The sequence below is a fragment of the Mirounga angustirostris genome, unplaced genomic scaffold, assembly GCF_029215605.1.
Source record: "Mirounga angustirostris isolate CCGP_5_RB_7025 unplaced genomic scaffold, mMirAng1.0.hap1 SCAF_4, whole genome shotgun sequence".
NCBI classification, from domain to species: Eukaryota; Metazoa; Chordata; class Mammalia; order Carnivora; family Phocidae; genus Mirounga; species Mirounga angustirostris.
This window is the reverse complement of record NW_026991712.1, coordinates 140,300,115-140,318,897: the sequence shown is the minus strand read 5'-3', so window position 1 is coordinate 140,318,897 and position 18,783 is coordinate 140,300,115. Positions and strand designations below refer to the sequence as shown.

The following is an 18,783-nucleotide window of genomic DNA, read 5'->3' as shown; positions in this document are numbered from 1 at the left end:
CAGTTCTTGCATTCTTCAGCTTTGTGACTTCTCTTTGGTATTTTCTTATATTTTCCATGTTTTTGTTGAAGTTTTAACTGTTTTCATCCATTCTTTTTTTCAAGTTCAGTGATCGTCTTTATATCCATGACTTTGGACTCTCTATCAGGTAAATTGCTTATCTCCATTTCATTAAGGTATTCTTCTGAGGTTTTTTCTTGTTCTTTCATTTGGAACACTCCTCTATTTCTTCATGTTGCTTGACTTTCTGTGTTGGTTGTTAAATGGTTGATGAAACAGCCACCTCTCCCAGTCTCGAAGGAGTGGCCCTGTGTAGGAGATGAAACTTTTCATTCAGCCTTACTACAGCTCTTGGTTGATTCCCAAACCTCTGTGCTTGTCCAAACAGCCTATTATATTTTTAATAGCTCCTGATAGTTGAGGATGTGCCAATACCTGTCAGTGTCCAAAAGGGGAGATTCAGGTTGACTGAAAGCCAGACCCTCAGGCAGCAGCTTTAAAAGCATGCAAATATATATATAATCTTGAGGGGCCACATGTGTAAGCCCCACTGGCCACCAGACAGGCAATCTAGAGGTGTGCCTTGGGTGGCAGTCACAGAAATTGGGACTTCAGAAGAGTGTATAAGCTCCTTTTGGGGAAATACCGGTGAACTAGAGCAAAGCAGAAGGAGAATGCCGGGATGGTGTTCACAGCCCAAGTTCCTTTAGAGCAGCACTGTAGGTCGCTAAATGTGTGCCACACCTAAATATTGCCCCTCAGCTGAAGCTCCAGAATAAGCAAAGTGAACTTTTTTTACAGAAAGACTGGGGCATGTGCCTCAGTCTGCTGTCTTTGAATTGCCCTGATGGTAGTAGCCTGCCAAGAATCATCTTCTGATTGCCATAGTCCTGTGGGATCCAGGAATGCAAGACCCTTCATCCACCAGAGCCAGGCAATCAAGGGGTGTCCCCTGGATGTCAGCTGCAAAAACTGGGCACCAGACTCATGGAAAGCTCCCCTTCAAGAGTCAGTGTCACTCTGGAGTGTGGCAGAGGGTGAGCATGATGAGAGCACTTGCCCTCCGAGGTCTCTGGAAAGGATTAGTCAGCCTCAAGGTGCATGCTTAATTAGAACCCTACCTCTCAGGCTATAGTCCTAATGATTAATAGGCTCCTGCATGGAAAGACCAAGCTCCTGGATCTGTTGCCTCTTGCTATGCTCTAGGGGTGGTAGCTATTGAAGAATTTTTTGTCCATTGGTTACAACTTAGTGGGACTCATGAGTGTAAGCCTAACAGGACCCAAGAATCAGGCAATGTAGAGGTGTCCCCTCTACAGGAGTCACAAATATTGGGGCACCAGATTAGGAGTATGAGCTCCTTTTTGGGTGACACTGATTATTACAATCCCATGTGACCAGGAACATGAGCTCCTCTGGCTTCTAGCATCAGATGATCAAGAGGACTGGTAGTAAGAGGTCAGATGCTCCTTGAAAGTAGAGATCTCTAGGAACGGGCCTCTGGGCAAGCAGGGTGTGATAACTCTGGAGGGTGTCCAAGTGATTTTGTTCCAAGAGAGCACAAGCAGGGGGACCGGCAGGCAGAGGGAGAAGCAGTCTCCCCGCTGAGCAGGGAGCCCAATGTGGGACTTGATCCCAGGACCCTGGGATCATGACCTGAGCTGAAGGCAGACCCTTAACCAACTGAGCCACCCAGGTGTCTCTCCTTCTTTCCTTATAAGGCCACTTGAGATCCTGTCTTCAGAATCCACCTGGCTTCAGTCTTTTTCTAACTCATCTATGTCATCACCTACTGCCTAAAGACATATGGGTGCCTGTAATGGGGAGCATGCACATTTCTCAGACTGATAGCAGATCTGTAATGTAGATACATCATAGGTACTGTTCAAACATTTCCTCTGTTATCTGTAGCTACATTACCCTGAGAAGGTTTCCCTCGTGTCTGTATTTCCTCACTTATAAAGTGGGTAGTTCTTTGAGTTAAATAAGTGTGCATATAAAGGACTTCATAAAATGCCTTGAACAGAGCTTAATGAAAGGTTGGCAGTGATGCTAGATGACAAGGATAGACTTCATGGGCTCAGAGGTTTCTAGGGCAGTGTTCTTTGTTGCTGAGTTTATTAAAACATTGGAGGAGATTGTAGTTCTTTTGTGTGGGTGTGTGTAATGAGTAGGATCAACTCATAGTAAGGAAAACAAGGTGTCAGAGCCTAAAACCTGGGAAGATGAACTTGAGATGAAAGACTTGTATTTAAAATTGAAAAAAAAGGGTGCCTGGGTGGCTCGGTCGTTAAGCGGCTGCCTTCAGCTCAGGTCGTGATCCCAGGGTCCTGGGATCGAACCCTGCATCGGGCTCCCTGCTCAGCGGGAAGCCTGCTTCTCCCTCTCCCACTCCCCCTGCTTGTGTTCCTGCTCTCACTGTCTGTTTCTGTCAAATAAATAAATAAAATCTTAAAAAAAATAAAATAAAATAAAATTGAAAAAAAATCATGTTATATGTATACTAGTATGCAAATGAAAATAAATGCTTTCAGGTATAGATCCTTTGTTTTGAATATGGCAGGTAAAATAGGAGGGGGGTGTCATATTTGGGGAAAGGATTAAATGAATTATTGTTAAATTTTTTTTTTTTAAAGATTTATTTATTTGAGAGAGCGAGAATGAGAGAGAGAGAGAGTACATGAGAGGGGGGAGGGTTAGAGGGAGAAGCAGGCTCCTCGCTGAGCAGGGAGCCCGATGTGGGACTCGATCCAGGGACTCCAGGATCATGACCTGAGCCGAAGGCAGTCGCTTAACCAACTGAGCCACCCAGGCGCCCAAATTATTGTTAAATTTTGAGCCCCAGTACAGTGCCTGGCATGTAAAGCCTTGTAAGGCAATGGTGGATATCTAATAGATTTACCTTTAAGATAAATTTTGTGTAGATTCAGAACATTGGTAAGAGGCTGAGGATTAGGGGAGAATAAATATGTACATTTGAGCAAAGACTACTCTGGAGTGTTTGAGTTGGGAGGAAAACGGGAGATTTCTAGTATAATGCTGTTGGAGCTGTTGTCTGCTCTGCAGGCGAAGACAAATGTGAAAAATTAGGACAAGAGGTACATTAGAGCATTACACTAATGTGTTTGAAAATATAATTAGATCTTTGTTTACTAATTTAGGCTCTACAGAAGGCCAAATGAGAAGTAAATTTGATATAAGAAAGCAACTTACCCATTATGGCTTGAGTTTTTGTTTCTTAACAAAACTCTTAAGCACAGTTTTACATATTTTATATATAAAATGCACAAATTTTAAGGGACAGTTTGTTTAATTTTGATAAATTCATTCACAGCCTGATCAAGATATTACATCCATCACTCCTTGGCAGTATCCTGCCCCAGGCAACTACTAATATGACTTCTAACACCGTAAATTATTTCTCCCATTCTAGAACTCATGTAAATGTTGTCATACAGTAGGTACTTTTTTGTGTCTGGCTTCTTTCCCTCAGCGCAGTCTGTGTCCTTCTAAACTTTAATGTAAGGGAATGCCTAATTCTTTATGTATACTTGTGTCAGATAATAATTTGCTTTGCAACTTCAAAATCACAGTGTAACGTCTGTGTAAGTAGCCCTACTAGTGTGAAAAACACTAGTGCCTATTGTCCTGTTTCCTGTGGTGTGTCATGCAAAATTACCATATAGAATCTGTATTTAAAGAGGAAAACAATCTCAAGATAGTTTAGTTACAACCAAAACTCGTCCTGCTTGCATCATTTTAGAGTGCGGAGTTTACTTGACACACATTTTGGCTTAGTACTTAGTAGGTAGAAATTTTATATGAAAGAAGGTACGTTGGAAAGAAAAGGTCTGATTCATCTCATTTTTGTATGATGCTGAAAATTTGATTTGCCTAGAGGTTGTATATCATCAAATCTTACATTAATATCCACTTGTTCATTAATGGGGTGGTCCACCTTTCCCCCCCAGTTCTGTAAAAGTGTTAACTTTGTCCATTTGTTATAAAGGTCAAAAGTAAAAAGCACTGTTTCTATTGGATGGTTAATTCCTCTGGGGAAAATTGGTTATAAAACTCTGGGTCAAAGTGTAAGGAGTACATTTCATTTATTTTAACATGAGATTCTAACTGATTGAGCTACTGACCATATTTAATCAGTGCAAATTATAAAATTTGAGGTCAGAAAACCCTTGTTAAAGTTTTAAATATGTTTGTGTAAATTTAGATCTTAATATATGCAGTAAAAATATTTTACTTTCTCAGTTAATTTTTAATTTGGGTTAAAAGGTATATGCATTCATCAGTGTAAAGTGACCACATTAGTTTGTATAGTTGCTCATCTCTTGTGATAGTATTTCCAAAATAAATCACACTATCTAGATAAGCTTTTGCAAGATGGGTTTTTTTTTTTTTTTGGTTGTTTTATTGTACTTTAAAGATTTTATTTTTAAGTAATCTCCACAACCAACGTGGGGCTTGAACTCACAATCCTGAGATCAAGAGTCACATGCTCCCCCAACTGAGCCAGCCAGGTACCCCTAAGCTTTTGCAAGTTTAATCTCTCTCTAGGTATGAAATAATCTGAAGAAAATATGTGTAAACTTCCTAAAGAAATATAATATGCTTTGAAAAAGTCAGTTTCTTCCAACAGAATAATCCTTTTGTTACACTATCAAAACTAAAATTTTGCATATTCTAGACAGTGTTTTCTTTCCCCCCTTAGTTGTATGTGAAAGCCAGCTGTTTGGGAAATTTTTGGTTTTCATTTTTTTAAGTGGGGAAACTAATCATCCATACTAATGTTAAAACTTGGTTTCCATTCTATTTTAGGTTTCTAAAAATTGAATAATAGTAGCATACATATACCATAGTAAAAATACCTATGTGGGATTTTCTTCTTCTTCTTCTTCTTAATGCCTCTTATGAACTGTTTTTGCTCACAACACTTCTGACACCAAATATGTGAGTTTTCCCCTCTGCCCAACTACTGATTCTCTGGACACTAACTGCTGTCTTAAAATTCAATTCACTTCTGACACTAGCTACTCAGAGTTAGTGCTGATTGCACGTCTAAGGACTTAGTCCCACAAGACTGCCCTGACTTCAGATGCCCGTCACAAGTTCCGTGTTGCTAGCTGTGCTTCTGACCAACCAGCTACAAATTGGGAGTTCCCATGATCCCTTTCTCAGGTTTGATGATCAAAACCTTTGATTTGCTAGGATGGCTCACAGAAATTAGGAAAGTGCTTTACTTATGCTGACTGGTTTATTATAAAAGATACAACTGAGAAATAGCCAAATAGAAGAGATGCATAGGGCAAGGTATGGAGGATGCACAAAGCTTCCATGCATTTCCTGGGTGCGTCCCCCCTCCCCTCCGCCAGGACATCAATACCTTGATGTATGTGCCAGTCTGGAAGTTCCATTATGTGAGCATGACTGGTTACATCATTGGCCATCAGTGATTGAACTCCATCTCTAGCCCCTCTCCTCCTCTCAGAGGAGGGTGAGACTGAAAGTTCTAACTAATCATATGGTTGTTGTTGTGGCAACCAGACCCCGTCCTGAAGCTGTCTAGGGCCTCACCAAAAGTCCCCTTACTAGCATAATAAACTCAGGTATGGTTGAAAAGGGCTTGTTATAAATAACAAAAGATGATCCTATCACCTCTGTCACTTGAGAAATTTAAGGGTTGTAGAAGCTCAGTGCTTCTTATTATCACACCTATTACAATTTGGGATACAGGAAAGTAGAAAATGGAGAGGAGGAAGGTTTCAGTGTTGATTTGCTTTTTGGATTTTTAATTGTAATCTTCAGTGTATATTTAAAGGGGAATTCTAAAATACAACAGAGTGGGGTGCCTGGGTGGCTCAGTCAGTTAAGCGGCTGCCTCTTGATTTTGGTTCACATCATGATCTCAGGGTCGTGTGATTGAGCCCTGCATCGGGCTCCAAGCTCAGTGTGGAGTCTACTTGAGGATTCTCTATCCCCCTCTCCCCCTCTCCCCCTCCGCCAGCTCGCATGTGCTCTCTCTCTAAAATAAATCTAAAAAATAAAAAAAATAAAATACAGCAGAGCATGAAGATATTCCTTGCAGTAATAGCCATATTCCAGGATATAATCTCAGTGTATCATATTTGGGATAGCAAATAAATTACATCAATAGCATGGGCTATTAAGATGCTATTAAATAAAAAAATGATGATTATAATACACAAGGAAAATTTTGATACAAATTCAAACGAAAAAAATTGTAAAGGGAATGAATGTTAAGCCTCAATTAAATGCCAGTCATATATCATTTAATCCTTACTATTACATAGGGTAATCAAAATATGGAAGTTTCTGCTATCACAACTATCCAACAAACATATATGCACATGTGCAAAAAACAATGTAATGTGATAAATAAAGACTTAAGTTGGTAGAATCATGGGTATCATTTAAGGATTGCATTCAGCTGCTTATAAACAAACACCCCACTTAGTGTTCCTTAAACAAACAGGGCCTTAATCTTTTTTATGTAAAAACCCCTGAAGAAGGTGATCTGTCAGGGTCTTAAAAACCTTCTTTCTGCTCTGCTGTTTTCTTAATGTGTTGGTTTAGTCATTGTTTCTTCATGATTTTAAAATGGGTGCTCCACCGCCAATGTCATCTCTGCCTTCTAGGCAAGAAGAAAGGGAAGGTCCTAGAAAAAGCCTCCTGCCAGATGATTCTCTCTCCATTCAATGAGTTTTTCTGGAAATCTCTAGGGACTTTTACTTTTATTTCAGAACACAACACCCAGTTACCATTAGCTGAAAGGAAGTCCAGAAAATGTATTTCTTTAAAGCTGGGCATAGTGCCACCTGGAATAAACGAGAGGTTATGTTGGTTAGGAAGGAGGGAGAGGACATTAGATAAGTAATTGGGAAGTATCTGCCAAGTTCTTTTTCCTTGAATATTGTGATGCTTTTAATAATAAAAAATACACTGTCTGAGGCAAGAAAGCCATCTGGTAGTGGGTGAGATGTTAATGGCCCCTGATGATCCCAGTTCCTTTTTTTTTTTTTTTTAAGATTTTATTTATTTACAAGAGAGAGAACGAGGGGCAGAGAGAGAGGGAGAAGCAGACTCCCCGCTGAGCAGGAAGCCACATGCAGGGCTCCATCCCAGGACCCTGACTGAGATCATGACCTGAGCCGAAGGCAGACGCTCACCCGACTGAGCCACCCAGGAACCCCATGATTGCAATTTCTTAACTGATTTTTGGATTGTCTAGATCCTTTCCGTTTTCTCTTTCTCACTCAGCCTTAAACCATTATATCCTAGAAAGTCTGTCTGTAGAAGCAGCAAATAGGTGGAGTTTTATTACTTTTTATGGGACTTATTTGGGAGTTCAGAGAAAAATACAGCATTGAAACTTTGCGTGCTGCAACGTAGATTTGGATATTGTGAAGAGGTTGTGTGCTCAGGAGCCTTCTGTGAGCCTCAGTTCCTCACGTGGAAAATAGTATGACCTGCAGTGCTGCTTCACAGGGTTTTTGTGAACATGAAATGGAAGAGGTAGTGCCTCCATTTTTGTGTAGAGTAATACAACTTACGCTGTCAGACCTATTAGCTAATTTGGTGGTCCAGAGTCACATCCGTTTCATGGTGCAGGTTAGACTGGAGCTTAGGACTCCTGACTCCTCCTCTAGATAATGTATGGTAATGTGTCTACCCTATTCAATAGCATTACCTTTGTAGGTATTCTGTAATTCAGCATTTTATGTTGTTATTTCCATACTAACATAACTTGATGGGTGAAAGTGTGGTGGTAGGTAGGATCGAATTAGATCTAACATAAGTAAATCTCTCTGCAAACTGCAGAGTGATGGATAATGACACAAAACATTCATGGGATACAAATGACAAGGGAATTATTTAGGGTCAGGGTGACAGATCTAGAAAGAGGGATTGTGCTTACCAACTGTTTAGCCATTTCAGCTATTGATGTTGATTTATGCTGGAGTGTTCTCTTTGCTGGTTCATCAGTACCAAGTTTGAAGGAATATATTTCCTAATATTTTATATGTTGATAGAAAAACAAATGATATTGTACAAATCAAGCACAGATTTTTAGAAAATTGCATCTAGAGTGTCACCAATAAAAGTGTTTATAATAGTTCTATGACTTTTTGGTGACAGGTGGATATTTATTGAGTTGAACATTAATGTTCTGGTTGATGTATGTATTTTATTGATGTAAATATTTTAAAAGCTTAAAAATTAAGAACTATTTACATATAGATTGTTTAATTTTGAAAGTTTCTAGGAGCCTTTAATACAACACTGTTTTACAAATTGTGTGTTTTTTCTTTCTTTCTTTTTTTTTTTTTAAGATTTTATTTATTTGAGAGAGAGAGAATGAGAGAGAAAGAACACATGAGAGGGGATAGGGTCAGAGGGCAAAGCAGACTCCCTGCCAAGCAGGGAGCCCGATGCGGGACTGGATCCAGGGACTCCAGGATCATGACCTGAGCCGAAGGCAGTCGCTTAACCAACTGAGCCACCCAGGTGCCCCTCTTTTCTTTTTTTTTATTATGTTAATCACCATGTTTTTTCCTTTCTCTCCCCTCAGTGAGTTACCTGAAAGAGAAGAAGGTGAAGGAGAAGAAACTCCAAACTTCAGCCACTGGGGTCCACCAAGAATGTATGTTGATGACATTATTGGCTTTCTCAGGAGAACACAATCAGTTAGTTGCTCTTAAATTTCATAGTGTCATGTGGACATGTACTGATTGAGAAATTGCCATCATCCCCATGTAGGCTGGCCTAAATTTTAGTTTTGTCTTATCTAGGGATTTTTAGCCAGGCAAAATGACTATAATCAACATTAAATAGAAAGTTTTATCATAGTTTTTCAGAAAAAGCAATTTACAAATGTCCATGTATGATAGTAACCAATGGACTAAGTATACTTTATTATTGCACCACTGCCTTGAATGCAGTAAAATTTCTTACTTTTTTTTTTTTTTTAAATAACAGCAACAGTAGTTGAGGCTTCTAGCATGTATTCATTTATCTCTATGCTCCTCCTCTTGTGTTCGTCCAAGTTTGTGCCTTGTTTGAGCTAACAGAATATAAAAGTCTTCCTTTAGCTGCTCTATTCTGCATGCATTATTAATCCCACGGTACCCACCCACATGGTCTGTTTTCTTCTTGCACTTCTGTGTTTTGTCTTAAAGACTCTTGGGCGCTGTTTTCTGAACTACTTTTTAATTTCAGTTAATCATTGGCCACATCTGCAGTCTGAGTAAAATTCATAACCATTTGAAGGGCAAGTTTTATTCCATACTTTATTTTAAAAAGTGATGTGGAGGTAGGAAGAAAAGAGAGCCTGCCAGCTTTAAGAGCAAAATCTGTCCCCTACTTAAAGAAGCACAGGTTAAACCTGCTGACTGGAAAAGGCAGCTAGGGCAAGAAGCCTTTTAGTGGCAAATTTATTTTATTTTGAAAGTCTGTGCTTTTTGCCAAAATGATAATATGCGACTTTCTTGATTCCCCCTCCCACCCACCCATTTGTTATTTCCTTCATCCATTCTTTGCTGATGTTAGGGATATAGAATTAAAGAACTAATTGTAGAAAATATATTGTGGTAGGAGATGGGAACATTAAGGCCAACCAAAATCTCTGAATATTAAGAGGGTGTATTTATTGTTTTAGAAATCTTTTTCCAAATTCAAGCTTTCACGTGCGCCATGAATGATTGATAATGTCCTATAATTTTGGAACTAGGTACAGTTTCGAAAATTGTAAAAATATATTCATATAAAATATGAGTCACAAGGATATGGTCCAAATCGAACACTTATAGTGACCATCCAACAAATTATATTAACTTGCTCATAAGTGAATTCATTTTCTTTTTACAGTGTTGAGATATTTAGGGAACCCAATGTGTCTCTTGGTATTAGTATTGTTGGTGGACAAACTGTTATAAAACGCCTGAAGAATGGAGAGGAACTTAAAGGTATATTTATCAAACAAGTTTTAGAAGACAGTCCAGCAGGAAAAACAAATGCTCTTAAAACAGGAGATAAAATACTTGAGGTAAGTGATGTTAAAATTCCGTTTTTGTTTGAAACCTACTTTAAGACAGTAATCATTTAACTGGAAGTCCTTCCTTCATTTGTTGGGGGTATATGTGGATACAATTGGTGTATTTTCTTTCAATGCCCTAGTTTGTATGTTGTTTGCGTAATTTTATGAGATTTTAAAGTTGGGGTGGTTATCATATAGCATAGACAAAGGATCAGCTGACTAAAAAAACAATTTCACAATTTAACAGAATGAGTCAGCTCGTTAGCATTGTGTTTCTCCCATAGTCTTCAACAAACTCTAATTTTTTTTCATCATTTAAAAAATTTCTAATGTTCTGCTTTTAAATTGAAGTATAGTTGTCATACAATGTGACATTAACTTGCAGGTGTATTAGGCATAGACAATTCTGTACATTATGCAATGCTCGCCACGAGTGTGGTTAGCATCTGTTGCCATACAACATTATTACAATATTATTGACTATATTCTCTATAACAAGCTCTACATTGTATAAATATGTGTCAGTGGGATAGCCATGCTTATCCAGCCTCCATTGGAGGAAGGGGTGACTCCATTGTTCACATGCGGTAGGCTTTACAGAGCAGCAGAGTTTAGGGCACATCAAGGCGCTGAGAATGTCCTGAGGTCTGAATCTCATACATTTCTTTGCACTGGGTTTATTGGATGGACATCATATTAAATAGCTTCAATCCCAGAATAGTGTTCTTGATACATGCTTTATGATGCTAAACTTCAGCTGTGGTGCTTTAGTTCTGATAGAATGAAAAGAGCCCTGGAGGTCACAGGTTGAAGTCTTGATTGTGCTGTTTATTTTGTATCTGTTCTTGGACATATTATTAAACCCACCTTATTCTCAATTTTGAAATAAAATGGAAATGAGAATCTAAAACTCATAGCATCATTGTGAGGATTAAAGCCAAGAACTGTGTAAAATTGCTCTGAATATACAAATATTAGGTTATATTTGTGTTTTTGAAATTAAAAGAAGATTTCAAACACACTGGGGTTATGGCAGTGAAGAAAATGAGCAAAATTCCTACTCTTAGGTTATTTACATGGTAGTGGGGAAGATAGATAACGTACATAATATGTAGAGTGTTAGATTGTAGTAAATAGCAGAAAGATAAGGAGGAACGAAGGGCAGTGGAGGTGCTGATTGCAACCAATAGATAGGTTATGGAAGATGATGTTGGGACAAATACAGGAAGTGAGAGAGTGAGCCATGTGGATGTATAGGAGAAGAAGTCTCTAGGCAGAAAGAACTAAAATGCTTAAGCTCTGAGGTAGGAGTTTGCCTGACTATGTTGAAGGAACAGAAAGAAGTCCAGCACCACTAATGTAGGTAGAGTGAGCAAGAGAGTGTGAAGAGAAAAGTCTGAGAGGTAATGTGAAGCCACATCACAGAGAGCTTGGAAAGTTGTCCATTCTAGAATTGTGAATGTGTACATATTTTAAAAGGATTACTCTGACTTCAGGGGCAGGTGGGGTTTCCTTTATTTAGTATTTGCATACATAGCACCTTGTTTTTTTCATTCCTTCATTTTTACCCTTGTTATTTTGTTTTAGTTGTATGTTTTGTAAGCAACATATATAACTGGATTTTGCTTTTTTAAATCTACCTTGATAATCTTCATCTAGTAAATAACTGACACGGATTCATTTTTTACTTTGATTACTGATATATTTGAACTTAGTTTTTAAATATGTATTCTGTGTTTTGTGTGGTCCTTTTTCTTCCCCTTAACTTTCTATTTTGAAACAAAGGAAATTGTGAAGAAATGTACAAGGAAGTCCCAGGTGCTCCTCCCTCAGCCTCCCCCCCAGGGTTACTGTGTGACAGATAATACACGAGCAGAACCAAAATACTGATAAGGGCACAACACCAGTTACATAGGCACTGATTATAACTTGGTGTATTTTTATAGCTCTACGCAGTTTTATCACATGTGTAGCCTTGCCTAACCACCCCCACAATCAAAGAAACTCAGTGTATCACCGTAAGACTCCCCTGTGTTGCCCTCTACAGCCGTTCATCTCCCCTGCCATATCCCCCCATACCCAACCTCTGGCAACCACTAATCTGTTTCTCCATGTCTATAATTATGTTATTTCACAGTTGTCACATAAATGGAATTACGTATTCTGCATCTTTTTGAGATTGGCTTTTCTCGTTCAGCATAATTTCACTGAAGTTCATTTAATTTGTTGTGTCCATCAATAGTTCATTCCCTGTTATTGTGACTGAATACTTCTATGGTGTGGAGGTACCACAGTTTAACCGTTCACTCATTGGAAGACACCTGGGTTGGGGTGCCTGGGTGGCGACTCTTGGTTTCGGCTCAGGTCATGATCTCAGGGTAGTGCAGTCGCCCTTTGTTGGCTTCCGCGCCCTTTGTTGGCAGTCTGCTTGGGACTCTCTCTTTCCCTGCCCGCCCCCCCCCCCGCCCACCCTGCCCCGTGAGCTTGTGTTCTCCCTCTTTCTTTCTCAAATAAGTAAATAAATCTTTAATATATATATATGTGTGTGTGTATGTGTGTGTGTGTATATATATATACATATATATATAAAAGAAAGGCACATGGTTTCCAGTTCTTGGTTATTATGAATAAAACGTCTATACACATTTGTATACAAGTTCCTAAGTGAAAATAAGTCTCCATTTGTCTGCAGTAAATGCCCAAGAATGCAGTTGCTGGTTGTATGGTAAGTCCATTTTTAGTTTTGAAAGGAACTATTTTCCAGAGTAGCTGTACTATTTTACATTTCCACCAGCAGTATATGAGTGATCCAGTTTCTCCACATTTTCACCAACATTTGGTGTTGTCACTATTTTTCATTTTGGACAGTCTCATAGGTAGATAGTGATATCTCATTGTTCTGAGTTTCCCTAATGGCTAATGATAAAGAACTCTTCATGCCATCTGTACATGTCCTCTTTAGTGAAATGTTTGTGCATGTCTTTTGCCTGTTTTCTAATTGTATTGCTCATTGTTTTATCTTTTTAAATTAGGTGTTTCCCCCTTCATCTTTCCTGCTTTGAGTTGAATACAAAGTATTCTCTTACTTATCCATCACTTTTATATACTAATAAGAACCCACTGTTTTATCCCAGATTTAATAATTTCTTTAAACCCACAGCAGATTTGAAATGTTAACACTTTAATATTTATTTTGTCAAGCATATGGAGTCATTTGTTTACTTTTTTTTTTCCTGTGAAAAGCATTACTCATTTGTTTTTAAGGAAAGCTTAATAATCCTCTCTGCCTTGAAACAATTGCATAAAGGAGCTAGATCTGTATAAAGAAGGATTTGTTGACCTGGGAAGTTAGCAATTAATTTAATTTTGGGAAATGGGTCTTACCGGTGTGAATGGACATACTTCTGGGTTATACATTTAAAGCTGAGAAAAGATTATATTTCTGCTGTAATATAACAGAATTCCATTTTTTCCCTAACTTCCTAACTTCAGTGATTCCCATTTAACCCTGTGGAAATGTGTGTTGGGGAAACAAAAGCTGATTATTACTCGAAGATGAAATGGTTCTATAGCTTCTACTTCTCTTACTGTTGAATGTTTTGGGGATTAGGTTATTCATAAGAAGCCTCACCAAACTGTTGTGATAGCTTTTAAGCTTCAGTTAAATTTTTTTCTATATTGGTTTACTATTATTCATATCCTTCCTGAGTTCATATGGGAAAAGATGTTTGCACAGAAAAGAGGTTTTCACAGAAGAGAAGGTTTCATTAAAACCTTCCAGGGGGTATCTGTCAGAATAAAAGGCCAAAGTTCTTGCCACAGCCTCTGTGTGGTCGTGTGCCTTCAGCTGCCTCCCTGACTCATCTCTCTGCACTCTCCCTTGCACTGGGCGCCACACTCACCTGCTTTTAAACCCCTCTCCCACACTGGGCTCCTGTCTCCTACCTTCGGGCCCTTACCTCTGTGTCCCTCAGCTTCAGGTGGGCTGGCTTTTCTCCTCCCCGTGCTCTGACTCAGTGATTGATCATCCTCATCACTTCCAGCTCCTTGGATCCCCTTTGCTTTTACTGAACTTGTCTGGGGAAACCACATCCTAGTTAAATGCAACTCTTGGCTTATTTCAGGTCCCTAGCGTGGCTGGAGAAAATAACCAGCTAGGCTGTCTGGTCTCATTTTAAATTCATGAGCTCCTTCTCAACTGAGTCTTTAGTTCTGCCTTGCAATCCTGTATTATTTCCCTAGTTGTTTCACTCTCCTGCTTCCAGAGGTAACTCCTTCACACCTCCTAAACTGCCTTCCTCCATTTTAATCTCAGTTTATGGTACTTATTTCTTATTTCATGGAGAAAATAGAAGCAGTACAAAAAGGAACTTCCCCTTGCTCTCACTGCGTGCCAAATCTTTTTTTCTAACTGTATCTGTAACAACATATGAACTATTTGTGCTTCTAACTAAAGCCAGCCTCCGTAACTTGTGCCACGGAAGTCATTCCCTCTTCGGTGTCTGAGGACTCACTTCCTCAGGTGTCACTTCTCTCTCTCTCTCGCATGCATTTTCCCTCTCTGCCACACCATGATTACTGTAATACCTCCCATCTTAAACACAAAAGCCAACCTTGATCCCACAGCCTTATCCACCTACATTCCTGTTTCTTTGGTCTCCTTATGGCAAAGAGGTATTCACAAATTGTCACTAACCACTGACCATAAGCCACCCCAACATTTATTAAGGCTTTGTTACATTATTGGTTTGAGAAATTGGTTCTGTTAAATATGGTAGATACAGAATGCTGTTGGAGATTTTGGACATGTTTGCAAGTTAGGTTGTCTGAAATTTGTATAAGGAGCTGTGTATACTTATCCCAATTTACTGAACAGAGAACACTTTTAGTAAAAACCTATGGATATTTTCATAGTTCTTTTTTAAACATAATTTGGGAAATGTTCAACTACTCAATTAAAATAATGGACAATTTGCTTAAAATATTGTACTTCTCAATTTGAGAGAAGAGTCCAGACCGCCTTCCCCTGTCCCCACTCAGAATTCTGTGCTGCGTTTAGTGGTAGAGGTGACATCATAGCTCAGAAACTTCTTAAGGTTCTGTCACTGACCGAACTACCTATTTTGGATAATTATATTTAACCAGGGCTGTTATTATTAAGATACTTGTCTTACTTTTCTGGAAGGTGGAATGTTATTTTCCTTAAACATGTTCTTAAACAAGCTTTTTGTGGGCAAATCTTTTTTTTTTTTTTTTTTTTTCCTTTTTTTGGCTTTGGTCTAATTCATTAGACTGGCTCTTCTCATCACTATATAACACATGTGAACGCTATAGCCTTTCTAATTGAAATGAAATTACTTCTCTGTTTTAGGTGTCTGGAGTAGATTTGCAGAATGCCTCACATAGAGAAGCAGTGGAGGCCATTAAGAATGCGGGAAATCCTGTGGTGTTCGTTGTTCAGAGCTTGTCATCCACTCCAAGAGTAAGCTTTAGTTGATATTTTCAAAAAATTTAAAAATACTCTATATATCTATGGACCAAGCTTTTGCCTCCATGTATTTTTCCACTTATTTTCATTTTGATCCTACTATTGCCTAGAAAAAGCATTACTTCATAAAAATTTAGTTATTAACTTCACTTTCCCTTTTTTTTTCTTTGATTGTGGTCTTTTGGTTAACTTTGAGTCATTCCAGTCTGCCTTGGTCTAAGTCACAGGCTGTGGAGTCAGACCTGTTTTCCATTCCTTAATTCCCTGTTGACCAGCTTTGCTGACTTGGAGACAAGTTACTTAACTTTTCTGAGTCAGTTACTTTGTTTATAAAATACTTGGAACATAAAGGGGGTCAGATATGAAAACGTTCTAGAGGTACCTCCATGCTCTGTGTAGTTATTAAAGAGTGTAAAAATGCAGACATGGTGCATTGTTGTATGTTCTGTTGGACATCCTGAATTCAAAACTAGCAGTATTTAATCATAACACTTTTATCTGTAATAAATTACCCTTTCGGTATGGAATTAGAACTTCGATACATAGATGTCAGTGGCAGGATATGTATTTTATTTTGCAATATGCAGCAGAAATATCACCCCTAAGCCCTGTGACTGGAAGAAATGTTTATTTTTCCTTTTTATAGTGGAAGACAGCTGTTCAAAACATAGGCACTTCTGAACAGTAGAAAAACTGCATTTTTTAAAAATGCTTTTCAATAAGTGAGGCAGTGATTTTCGACCTTTTCTATGTCAAGGCATACAGAAAATAATATATGTATGGCAACCGGGGCGAACAGATGTTTGGCGGCCCTGAGGGTGGGGACATACTTGTACCCTGCCTGCACACAGGGTCACCCCAGTGGGGCAGCTCTGCTGGAGTGCACTCTGTTGCAGTATGACCCCTCCCAGTCTCAGTGCTGTGTTTACACCGACAAGACTTACCGAGAATGGTGAACTGAATAACGTCTTCTCATTTTCATACAATTTGAAATTTGGGGGAATACACTTTTTAATTCTTTTTTTTGGAATCCAGGTTTTTGGAATCCACCTTTTAGCTCTTACAATATTGAGAAGGTCGTTGAGGCTATCACTTTTATTTCTGGAAACTGAGTTCCATAGGAAAATTGGCCAAATTATTCCTTGCCAAATGGTACTTCCAAAGAAACAGTTTTGAGCGAGAATGAGCCAATTACTTGATACCTTTAGGTGGCCACTTCTGACTACCCTGCCAAAAAATATTCAAAGCAAAAAAAAGGAGGTTATAAAGTCAACCAAAAAGTCCAAGCATGCATTTAATCCATCCTTTGCTGGTGAGCTAAGGTGGAAATTATCGCTTAGATGACACAAACAGAGCAATTTCTGTCACTGCTCAAAAAAAGAATTAATCTTTTTAGCATCATGTCATGCTCAAGTCACTTATTCCCCGTGCAGCACAAGAGACTGCCACATTGTGCATTTAGTTCATCAAGCACTGAACTATCTTTGGTTCTAGTCGAGGGAGCACATTCAGGTGATGGAGTAAATTTCTGTGTCCATGACTTGTTCCATTTTTTAACAGAAAGTGATTCCTTTTTTGGGGGGGGGGTAAGATTTTATTTATTTATTTGACAGAGAGAGACACAGCAAGAGAGGGAACACAGCAGGGGGAATGGGAGAGGGAGAAGTGGGCTTCCCACAGAGCAGGGAGCCCGATGCAGGGCTCGATCCTAGGACCCTGGGATCATGACCTGAGCTGAAGGCAGATGCTTAATGATTGAGCCACCCAGACGCCCCACACAAAGTGATTCCTGTTGAATGAAGTGTTGAAAGGAATCAAGTTTCCTATCTTTGCAGAATGGCCCTCTCTTTGGCTTATTTATTGTTGCAAGTAGTATTGGTCATCACAGGAATAGAAAATACAGCCAAATGCTTAATCATTTTCGACCACTTTACATTAAACTTTGAGACTTCCTGCAAAACCCCAAAGAAGTCATTTTCTGACATTGGGATCATCAAAGCCCCTATGTCTAAAGTGCCCTGGTCACATGGAGATTGTCATCAACATCATGAATTGAGCAGTGGTGTTTATATTTGTACTTTTTTTTTATTCTTTGAGTTATATTTTACTTTTTTATATTTGCGCTTTTAAAAGATGTTTTCGGAGTATCACCAATATATTACCTTTTTAAGCTTTTTCTCCTGAATTCCGCTGGAAAGAAATGTGTGTATCCACTTAGATTTATTTGGCAAATGCTTACTGGAGAGCAGAACTGATGATTTATACTGCACTCTGCTATACAAAGTTTTTATGCCAGCGTATTTTTTCCCCCACTTAATAACATAACTACATTTCACATATTATTTTTCCACATTTCAAAACAAACCTGTTTGAAATTAGGATCATCATTAAATTTCATTAGATTTATTATCCTATGCTGCTTTCTGTTCCCCTGTATTCCATTTGTTCTTCTCTAATATCATGGTTTCATAATGGCACCTTTTTAAACTTTATGTGTACATTTGCATATTAAACATATAAAAATAGTTTTTACTTTCACAAGAAACATGCTGTCTTCTACTTTTATTAAAGATGCCGGGGGCACCTGGGTGGCTCAGTCGTTAAGCGTCTGCCTTCAGCTCGGGTCCTGATCCCAGGGTCCTGGGATCGAGCCCCGCATCGGGCTCCCTGCTCTGTGGGAAGCCTGCTTCTCCCTCTCCCACTCCCCATGCTTGTGTTCCCTCTCTCGCTGTATCTCTCTCTGTCAAATAAACAAAATCTTAAAAAAAAAAAAAAAAAAAATGCAGTCTTCTTGGTGAGCCTTTTGTCTTCCAAATTTGGCTAATGATACATTTACAGAGATTTCTTTCTGTGCTATTCAAAAAAACAGTGTAAACCTTGTGGGTGGCAGCTGACATTGTTTCCCATCCCAGAGCTTCTGTTCAGCTTCAGCTGGTTTTTTTCATGGTTTGAGAAAGTAGGTCCAGTGTGGACAGGTATTCTGACTTGTCAGGAAGGCGAAGTATTTTGTTTTAAGATTCATCAGGATAAGAAATACCACCAGGTTTTGAACTTGGGCCTTTGATGGTCCCAGTGTTATAAAATGACTTCTTTTGGGGTTTTGCAGAAAGTCTCAAAGTTTAATGAACTCGGACATGGACTTGGATTGTTGTTTGTATTAAATAGAGGAATAAATACTAAGCACTAACAGTGTTCACGTACAAAGCATTAAATATATGTTGATCAGTGT

At 38.8% G+C, this 18,783-nt stretch overlaps 1 protein-coding gene across 8 annotated transcripts in view; it reads left to right on the top strand.

Annotated features, from left to right (window-relative positions):
• Positions 1 to 18,783, top strand: part of PATJ (PATJ crumbs cell polarity complex component) — a 352,466-nt gene that overhangs the window by 125,733 nt on the left and 207,950 nt on the right. For all 8 annotated transcript variants that reach the window (XM_045897546.3, XM_045897547.3, XM_045897545.3 and 5 more), the window contains 3 exons: positions 8,603 to 8,674; positions 9,898 to 10,075; positions 15,438 to 15,548. In XM_045897546.3, coding sequence (XP_045753502.2) covers positions 8,603 to 8,674; positions 9,898 to 10,075; positions 15,438 to 15,548 — 361 coding nt within the window. The remainder of the gene's footprint in view (positions 1 to 8,602; positions 8,675 to 9,897; positions 10,076 to 15,437; positions 15,549 to 18,783) is intronic.